Source organism: Carica papaya, chromosome 6 (assembly GCF_054855325.1).
Source record: "Carica papaya isolate Zhongbai chromosome 6, ASM5485532v1, whole genome shotgun sequence".
NCBI lineage: Eukaryota > Viridiplantae > Streptophyta > Magnoliopsida > Brassicales > Caricaceae > Carica > Carica papaya.
The window spans coordinates 27,377,996-27,388,423 of NC_142314.1; the positions used below are offsets into that span (position 1 = coordinate 27,377,996).

At 39.1% G+C, this 10,428-nt stretch overlaps 1 protein-coding gene across 2 annotated transcripts; it reads right to left on the bottom strand.

The window, feature by feature from the left end:
* Window positions 1-1,810: 1,810 nt before the first annotated feature.
* LOC110806919 (sorbin/SH3 domain protein) lies at window positions 1,811-5,150 on the bottom strand. Of its 2 annotated transcripts, none has more exons than XM_022031910.2 (3): window positions 4,859-5,150; window positions 3,754-3,990; window positions 1,811-2,253 (listed from the first exon to the last, which is right to left on the bottom strand). In XM_022031910.2, the coding sequence occupies exons 1-3, from the start codon at window positions 4,874-4,876 to the stop codon at window positions 2,206-2,208; spliced, it is 303 nt and encodes a 100-aa protein (XP_021887602.1). In that variant the 5' UTR covers window positions 4,877-5,150; the 3' UTR covers window positions 1,811-2,205. The 2 variants fall into 2 exon arrangements, with proteins under 2 accessions (XP_021887602.1, XP_088079295.1); XM_088223169.1 differs by lacking the exon at window positions 4,859-5,150 and adding an exon at window positions 4,707-4,852.
* Between the last annotated feature and the right edge of the window lie 5,278 nt (window positions 5,151-10,428).

The following is a 10,428-nucleotide window of genomic DNA, read 5'->3' on the forward strand; positions in this document are numbered from 1 at the left end:
CTCAGTCGTCGGATCACTCAGACAATTCGATCATAACCGTCCATTTTTCTTAATTTTCTTTGTCCCTTTCCACTTCCATTTATTTATATTTTTACCCCCTTTTTTTCTTACCTATTTTCATTTAGGTAATCGAAATTAAATAAAAACCCCAAAATTTTAAATTTTATTTCATTTAAATCCCAATCTCAATTTATTTATTTATTTATTTACTTACTCTTCTTATTTTATTTGGGGTTGGATGTTATAATTTAACCAAAGAATGGTTTGTAATGACTTAAAATAAATAATTTGAAATAAAAAGATACAACATGAATGAATTACATGACATGAATCACTGTGAAAGAATATGATAATAAATGAAACAACAAGAAATAACATAACCATAAGAAATAATAATAAATGAGATGGCGTGAAACAACATGATGAAAGATGATATCAGAAAATAATAAAATATGAGATAATATAGCGTAAAAAGTAACACAATATGACAAAAAATGACTTGAAAAGAAATAACATAATATAACATGGAATGACATAAAAATGGTACAAGATGAAGCAACACAATAGAATACGATATGAAACAATATATCTACACAAAATAATACAAAACATGAACACTACTATATGAAGAGATGTAGTTATAAAAGGCCACAATACAAGGTGACATGATAGAAAATGATACAACACGACAGGAAACAAAATGTCATGACAAAGAATAAGATGATACTTAGAGATAAAATATAACGTAAATTAATATGAAACAACACTATAGGAAAAGATGAAACAAACAATTGAAATAATATGATATAAAATATGATATAAAGCAGCAAAATACAACATAATAAAAAATGATAGAAATCGATAGAAGCCATGTGACAGGAAAACAACTTGACACAAAGAAAATCAACATGACATGCTTCATGTTTTGTAATGTTTTAAAATTTTTAAAACTTCTACGTGAAGTTCATAATTATTATAAATCATCTAGCTTGTAAGTTGATAAAACTATAATGTTATTTGAAGTACTAAAACTTAAAATTATATGAAATTTGTAATTATTATCGATTATTTTGAGTATGATATTTTTATATGAGCGAATGTGTATTTATATTGTTGTTATTAACATATTCAATTGTAAAATATTTAATAACGACTATAATAAATTCTTGTAATCAATAATAATTAATATATATTATTCTTATTTATTTAATTTATGATCATAAATATTCCATATTGTCTATGATATATTGAATTATAAGTTATTTAATAATGAATATAATAAATTTTATAATTAATAATATTTTAATGTACTTAATGTCTTTATATACTTATGGAGGTTGTATACCTACGAAGGTCGTCGGAGCCAAACAAATTTACTCTTTGTTTTACAAAGACTGTGTTAAGGGGTATGTTTAGATTTTGTTCAAAACTAAATTTACCTTCCAAGTAGATGCTCCTATGGACTGACAACAGAGACTTGAGACATATTGCATCTCATTTCATTCAAACAAAATGAGTTTAAGTTGGATTCAAACCGACCAACAGGAATTGTTTTGGCATCAAAAGAAATTAATGTGTGGCTCCCAACACCCCAAGAATTTGTTTGCCCCCAATATTTATGCGTAGGCCAGTCCGCGTGGAAAAATCAATTGATTGCTTAAAATTTCATGTAATATAAAAGATTTAATTTATTGCTATTATTATGTTCTGGAATTCTCCCTATTTTCTATGTAAAATTACAAAAGTAGGAATTGGAAAACACAATAATCATGAAAGAAAAAGTCATGAAGAAAATTAGCTAAGATGCATGTAACCAAAATAATACCTTAAAACTCTTATATAACACAAGAATAATGAAATTGAATGAGTGTCCAAAGTAAATTATTTATACTGAATTCATTATCCCATTTCTTACTTTTCAACACTGCCCAGTTAATTCTAGTCTCCCACCCTAAATTTTAGCCTTTACTATTCCCTTAACTTATATATTGATATCTAGACTGTATCTGAAGTTCATTGCACGGGAAATCCATACTCATAACCAGAGAACACTGGCGGATTGAGCTATCTTCAATTTTGCCAAAAACATCAACTTTCCTGTCTGAAATGAGTGAGATGAAGACAACCGCAAACCAAAACATACACATGAAAAATCCTAATCGCTTGATACATTATCAGCACGGGTAGATTACAAATTCTCGATTCTCAGGCTTTCACGCAGCAGTTGAAGTAGCTAAAAAAGCTCCTCCTTGTCTGCCAAAGAAATGAAAAACCAGATTAGCCAAGCTATATCGTGTTCTGGGATAACGCATTTTACTAAGAGAAAATGGCTTGTTAGAGATACACAATAAAAGCATTCCCTCCTTCCTGTTGGCATCAGATCCATTTCTTATCCTAAAAGGAAAAAATCAGTTCAGTTTACAGCTTCAAGCATTAAATGATCCCTAGTGTTTTGTGTTACTCATGCAGAGATTTGCAGTTTTCTCTACACTACAATTTTTCATTCTTAGTTCCTACACTGAGACCGGCTGCTTTCTGAGCTACCAGAGTTAACAGCAACCGTTCATTTGGCTCAAGTCATATGGGCTGTTGCATGTGCCCCAGCTGCACCTACACATGCATTCCTTCATGCTCGGGGCACACATCCCTATCATGAGACTCCTCCATCAAAATTTTCAAATAAAAAAATAAGTTAATAGTTGTGGTACCACCAAGGCCATGTTTAATCAGGCTAAGAGAATTGAAGAATCCCATGGGACCATCATTGCTAATTCTTTTTGTAAGAAAATCCCGTGGGACCATTAAATGATAGAATATATAGTGCTTCAAATTAGAAGCAATAAGCAATTCTTTTAAAGGAAAATTCGAGACAAAACCTTTAATAAGCTTATCAATCCCAAAGGCCCTGAACGAATATGGCAGCTAATGATTATTGGAATTTAATTCAATAAGGATTTACAGGATTCAAGTCATTAGGAATCAAGAAATGTCCCAAACATCCAAAAACATGCATCAAGCATCAATCTGAAGAACATCAAATTTAAGACCACCAAAGATATAGGTTTTTTAAATTAAATAGCTGCAAACTATTTTCTCTAACGATAACTTAAATGGGAAAATTATCAAATTGTTAATTGAGCAAAGAACCTAGACTAAGTTAATTCTTCTGCCTCTACCAATCTAACTTACCACATACAAACTTTAAAGTTATAGCGACTTGGTAATGTTCAAATAGCAATCATTAGATCCGCAATATGGCTAGGTCAAATCAACTTAGTTGACATGGCAGCATGTTCTTTTGTTGCAACCAAGCTTACTGAGATGTATTCAACTTCAATAACTAACTACCAGGTGCTCCAAGAGCAAAAATGCAAAAATTATGCAAACAATTATTTCAATTCATATCTTTATCAGACAATTGTGAACTGTAAGTGGACCAATCACATTTATATGTTACTCTCACTCCCTTGTTTTCCGTTGAATTCCTAATTTTTTTTTTTTCACAAAACCCTAATAATTTATTCAACAAGACTATTTTTTTTTTTCTTCAGGCCAAGGCAGAGGACAGGTCAGTGGCTACTAATAACACAACTAAGCAATATCCTACCGCCCAAGAACATGGATGTCATTATAATTAATGATATTTCTTATGCAGCTGTTCTGGTAAAAGCTAGCTTAGCAGTTATTAAGAATGTACTACATACCTACCAAAACTAATAAAAGGACAAAAAAAGTTTTATGAAGGAATCTTACAGTTGTAGAATGATGGGCTTCATGATAATGGGGGTTATTAGCACTATAGGCGGTATTTGCATCATTGGTGGGTGGTTTAATGAGTTCCTCTTCATTGCCAAGACTGGCCCTTGAGACATCCCTTTTGTTCTGCTTCCTCATTTCCCTGATTTTTGAGAAATCAAGGGAGTAGTCTGGCACTTGTCCCTTCTGATCCCAGTCTCCAAACTGAGGCACTGATAGCCATGGTGTGTTTTTCTGTAAACAACATATGAATGACAAAGAGTTCATATGTAGTAGATCAAGTCAAGAAGATCTTAACTGGCGATCAATGAGTTTACCCAACTAATCTATCAAAAATACCATTGAAAAAGTAGAAAAGAAAATGGATTTTTAGACTGTAGATTGATTATATAATATAAGAGTAGAGCCATTAACAAAGTGTAAAACAAAGACAAACACGGAAAATTCTCGAGTTCCTAGAAACAATCAAGTTGAAAATCATTCTTCTGTGAATACCTAAACAATTAGGAGTGGGATAGAAATAAAGCAAGAAAACTCTGACCAACTGTGTAACGGAAATTCAAATATAGAAAAAGAAAGTAAAGAGACAGCTCTGACTGTTCCTAAGCTTTGAAAAAGTAAGCTATCTATGGAAGAAAAAAGTGGATCATAGAAGGAATAGCAGAACATAATAAAGCGTAAATGGAAATTTCAGCTAAATTAGATCCAAAATTATTCCGAATCAAGATGAATCAACAAATAATCCCAAAAGGGAGGAAAAACAAAACCTCATATAACGGTATAAGAGCTAAAATCAAGAACCAGAGCGGGCGTAGCAAGTAAAATGAATAAAAATAGAAGGATTAACGTATTTCCTATGCACAAGCCCAAATCACTCAATTCTGAAATTAAAATTGGCTGTTCGGTGTTGGAGAAAGTAGAGGAGATTTTAGGGAGAAAACAGAAGAAACCTTGGAAGGAAAACCAGGAAACTTGTTTGTAAAAACCCAAACCACATAAGAAACGCAACTTTCATAAAGTTGCCTCATGTTTCCACCCAGCTTTTCTTTTTCCCAGCAACCAAACAACATAGAATAACAGAGAGAGAGGGAGAGAGAGTCACCTCCTTAGAATCTTCCATGTAAATGAAAAAGGAAATTGATGAAGTTAGAAGGTATGACTAGTGGGGAAGAATAACAGGAATTAATAGAAAGTATTGAAAAGGAAGGTGGTGCTTACAGACATATATGCATATAATAAATGAATATATATATATAAGGGGAGAGAGAGAGAGAGAGAGAGAGAGAGAGAGAGAGAGAGTATATCGTGTATGGTTAGCTTGCAAAGGGCCTTTCCACAACAGCAACCATGGAAAATTTACAGCACACTGACAGCTACGATCGTGTTTGGGCTTCTGACGCCTCGGTGACGAAGAATTCAGCTTTTATCCATTTTCGTTTCTCTTTACTAAATTGTCCTCGTATTTTGTCTATAACGACGTAAATGCCACGCTTAATAAAATTGTTTGTGAATAATTTGTATTTATAATATTTTAATTATATAAATAGTTTGAATACATAATATATTTTAGATATAATCATGTTTTAATTTATATGTATTAAATATATTTATAAATATTTTAAATAAATAAATTTTTAATCAAACTTTTTATTAATTTTGTAGGGTTTAATTTTATTTAAATTTTAATTCATTTAAATTTATTTTTTTTTAATTTTTTTGTATCCGTTTCAATCTTATATTTCTTTAAACGAAATAAATTTTAATTTTAATTTAATATTAATTAACTTAAGTAATTAAATATTTTTAATTAAATCAGTTTATACTATTTTAAGAATCACAATCAATTATCTAGTGACGAAAATTTTTTTTTGTAATGATATTTAATTATTTTATTATTATTTTCTATTTTATCATATATTTTAGATGTCAAAATTCTAAACCATCACTTGTGCTTTCTGTATTATTTTAATTTTTTTAAATTATTTGTTATATTAAAATTTTAGTCTTTAACTTTTATTATAATTATTCTTTTGAGTTATGATATTTTTACAAAACTGTAAAGTTTTTTATATAAAATACCAAAAAAGATATTTTGTAATGCCCGGGGAAATTGGAAAAAAAAAAAAAAAACGTGCGTGCCACGTCAGCAGGCCTGGCCAACCAGGACCTGCCACGTGGCAAAACCACGTCTACCGGGGACGGGCCACGTTGGCGATCCGCGTGCGCGCGATCTGACGGTCCAAATCAATCGCGCGCACGGACGGCCCAGATTAAATCAAAATGGACGGCTGAGATCAAAAGGCAAAAGGGTATAAATAAGACCCCCACACCAGACCCCAAACCCTAGCCGCCTGCCCTCGCTGGAGAAGACGAACCAGAAGCCGGCCGCCGCCACCCGCCGCCGCACCGGAGGAATTTCCGACCGCCGATCGAGGTAAATTTCATACCCCCGACTCGTTTTTCCACGCTGATTTTCCTAGTGGCCAAATCGGAGCCAAAATCCCGGCCAAACGGCCGGAAAACACGGCCGAAAGCCAGCGGCACCGCCGCGCCCCTTCTCGATTTTTGCCTCCGATGAGGCCCTTCCCGGCCTCCGTTTAATGCAATTTTTATATCACCGTGATCACCATTCTTTTCTCTACAGGTTGATCAGAACCGAATCACCAAAACACGAACTTCACCGGAGAGCCGCCGTACCCGAGAGCACCGCCGCCGGTAAGCTTCGGTTTTCCATAAATTTTCGGCCCCCCGAGGGCCATAGTGTTGTTTTATCGCAGGAACCAATGCGAGTGTGGCCGAATTCGGCCGGAAACGGCCGAAAACGGCCAACTCGAGGCGAACCGCCGCCGCAAGCGGCGGCGCCGTCGCCGGAGCACGGCGGAGTCGCCGTGTCGGAGTTGCGATATTGGCCGAAAGGGGCCCTGGGCCTAATTTGGGATTTTTTTTGGAACACGTGCAGGTACCAGTAGTGCGTTTCAGTTCCCTGAGAAAAATTCAGGAAAAATTAGGGACAGCCTGTAGGCGCACTGTGAAGCCGTGTTCGGACCCCGAAACGTGTAAGGACCCCTCACCCTATTTCCTATCACGGTTTTAAAGTTCAATAAATGATAAAATGGTATTTCATGAATCAACGAGTGTGTGAAACTGCTTAAGGTCGCTAATGGAGCCCGAGTCTAGTGTGTTTGTCGGTTAACTGTTATTTGGCCTGTTTTACAGTTTTAAATGCAGCATGAGGTTCGATGTTTTCATTTTATAGTTTCGTGTGCATATTTTACTGTTTTATTGATTATGGGTTGAATGACCGGGATATTGATGCTGTATGTTGTCTGTTTGGCATAAATTACTGTTTTGTTTGTTTGTATGTGGATTGATGATACTGACTGAGGGAAAAGAGAATGATAAATTATGTAAATGGGTAATTGTATAATGTGGTCAGCCTGACTAGATATCCTGGGAGATGGTGGACGGACCGGGTCCGTAGGGAACCCTACCGGGATTGTGGTCTCCCATATCGGACGGGGTATGGAGATCTTATGTGTTTTGGCGCCCATACCGAACGGGGTATGGGGACGGCCCGTTTCACCCTCATACCGGACGGGGTAATGAGGTCTATGTTTTGGCGCCCATACCGGACGGGGCATGGGGACGGCCCTGGAATATGATTTCAAGTGCTAAGGGTTAACGGGTAGCGGGACCCCTATGGATCCCCATGGATACTAGTGGGCTGGTAAATGAGGAAAAATATGTTGTGTGATGATTGAATTACGAAAAGCTTGATAGGTATTATGTTATACAGTTTATATATATGGTTTTCATGATAATGATGCTGTTATTGCTTTCGTATATTGTTTTAATAAATCTCACCGAGGTAAGTAAATGGTAAAGGTTTTATTATTGATAAAAGGATTTGTTGTAAATTATGCTCCATTGGTCTTTTTGTGTTTTCTACCCACCTTTACCTCCGTGACGGTGATATATCGTGATGTCTTTACTGGGCTAGTGTAGCTCATTCCTTATTTAATCATTTCAGATCAAGAGGACATCGTTCCCGAGCCGGTTCCGCAGGAGGACGACGAAGGGGACGCCTAAAGACTCCATAGTCACATTCGTAGCTTTTACGATCAAATTTCTCCTTTAGGTAGTTTGATCTTTTATATTTTGTGAGCACGTTTTTGGTTTTAGTGTAAGGGATGTTATTCAAATTTTGACTTCACTTCCGCATTTGATATTTATAATATAAATTCTATTTTAAATTTCCGGGGTTGTTACAGTTGGTATCAGAGCTGCATTTCCTCGAACCCATCTCTTACACAATAGTGCCTTTGAGAAATACTCACCGATATATCGTTACTCAATCATTCCTTGTGAATGCAGGTACACGGGAATGAGGAGAGGAAGGCCCCCACTAAACCGAGCGGCCCCAGATAATTCACTTCGAGAGGATTTAGATAGACTATTCGAGATGGTGGAGGCTCTCGCAGCTGCCCAGCGAAGGCAAGAGGAGAGAAGGGAGTTACCGGGACCTCCTCCACTAGCGCAGGTTGAGCCCCCGCTACAGCAGGCTGATCCCGAGCCACCCCGGCAGGAGCCTGTTCCTCCACGGTACCACCCGGCACCACAGCCGCGGTACGACCCGGTACCACAGCCACAGTACCAACAGGTGCCGCCACAGCACATTCTAGTGCCCCCACCACATCAGCAGGTGGCCACCACAGGGTCCCCCAGTTCACCCTCAGCCGGCCCCAGTCCCTCTACCTCGGGACCCCGCTCCCTCCTTGATCGACCCCGGCTTCATAGAGAGGTACAGAAGACTGAACCCTTCTAATTTTTCAGGGGGATCCTCTTTCGAAGAGGCCCAATACTGGCTGGCAGAGACTGAGAGAGCTTTCGAGACCTTGGGAGTAGTTCCTGAGCAGAGGGCTGCCATTGCCTCCTACATGCTGGTAGGGGAAGCAGTACACTGGTGGGAGCTCAAGCGGGCCACCCTGCCTGTACCAGTTACTTGGGAGCAGTTCCTAGCGGCCTTCCATGCGGAGTATCTCCCTAAACACATCCAACATTTAAAGGAAATGGAATTTGCTCAATTGGTCCAGGGAAATATGACAGTGTCGGAGTATGCCCGCAAGTTCCTGAAGCTGGGCCGACATGCCCCGGAGACATTGTTGGATGAGGGCCGAAAGGCCAGGAAATTCCAGTGGGGTCTCCGCCCGGCGATCAGACAGCACTTGTTGGTGATGGAGCTCGAGACATATTCGGCAGTCCTAGCAAAGGCGCAGATCATAGAAAGGAGCTTCGACACCCGCCCTCAGCTAGCGGGAAGTTCCTGACCCTCAGCCCCGCTTCGCAGGCCAGCGCCTACCATGCCTGTCCAACCCAGTAAGAGGCCCAGACCTGCCTTCCAGGCCCCTCCTCAGGCTATGGGGGCAGCACGTGGGAAAATCTGCCAGTACTGCGGCAGGGATCATGGGGACCGACCCTGCTACCGCCTCAACAACACCTGTCGCATATGCGGCAGTGCCCAGCACTATGCGAGGGAGTGCCCTAGGAACCAGAATCAAGGGAGACCTCCAATCCAGGGCAGAGTTTACAACCTTACCCAGAAGGATGCCGACGCAGACCCAGACGTGGTACATGGTAAACCCAAGAAAGAAGTTTGTATCCAAGATATTCCAGTAGTCCGAGACTTTCCAGACGTATTTCCGGATGAACTGCCCGGTCTATCAGGGGATAGAGAGGTCGAGTTCACCATAGACTTACAACCAGGAACCCAGCCCATCTCGGTAGCTCCTTACCGAATGAGCCGCATCGAGATGGAAGAACTAAGGAAACAGATCACTGAGCTACAAAACAGTGGCTTCATTAGACACAGCATCTCCCCATGGGGTGCCGGGGTTACTTTTGCAAAGAAAGGGGATGGAACGTTGAGACTGTGCATTGATTACAGAAGGATAAACAAGGTAACAATTAAGAACAAGTACCCTCTTCCCCGGATTGATGACCTTTTCGATCAGTTGCAGGGTGCACAGGCCTTTTCCAAAATAGATCTACGATCAGGTTACCATCAGGTAAAAGTGAGAGCCGAAGACATCCCCAAGACAGCATTCCGAACCAGGTACGGACACTATGAGTTCCTAGTTATGCCGTTTGGGCTAACCAACGCCCCGACCATCTTTATGGATCTAATGAACATAATCTTCAGAGAATTCTTGGATCAATTTGTCATCGTGTTCATCGATGATATCTTAGTCTACTCAAAAAGTAGGGAAGAACATGCTCATCATCTTGCCCAAGTCCTACAGGTACTCAGGGAAAAGAAGTTGTATGCGAAGTTGAGCAAGTGTGGATTTTGGCTCGAATAAACCGCCTTCCTAGGACATGTTATATCGAAGGAAGGGGTGTCGGTGAATCCCGAAAAGGTTGAAGCGGTACTTGGTTGGGAAAGGCTGACAACAGTTAAGGAAATTCGCAGTTTCCTAGGGATGGCAGGTTATTACCGCCGATTTGTCGAAGGGTTCTCTAGTCTAGCAGCTCCTCTGACCCGACTCACAAAGAAGAATGCAAGGTTTGAATGGAATGAGAACTGCGAGAGGAGTTTTTCAGAGTTGAAGAAGCGACTGACTACTGCACCAGTGCTGGCTCTACCGAGTGGATCAGGAGGGTACACAGTTTATA

Coding starts and splice junctions, on each gene's coding strand:
- LOC110806919 (XM_088223169.1), bottom strand. CDS start 4,826: ATGTTGTTTGGTTGCTGGGAAAAAGAAAAGCTGGGTGGAAACATGAGG. Junction 3,991..4,706: donor TTCCTGGTTTTCCTTCCAAG/GTTTCTTCTGTT, acceptor TGTTGTTTACAG/AAAAACACACCATGGCTATC. Junction 2,254..3,753: donor AAGCCCATCATTCTACAACT/GTAAGATTCCTT, acceptor TTTCTTTGGCAG/ACAAGGAGGAGCTTTTTTAG.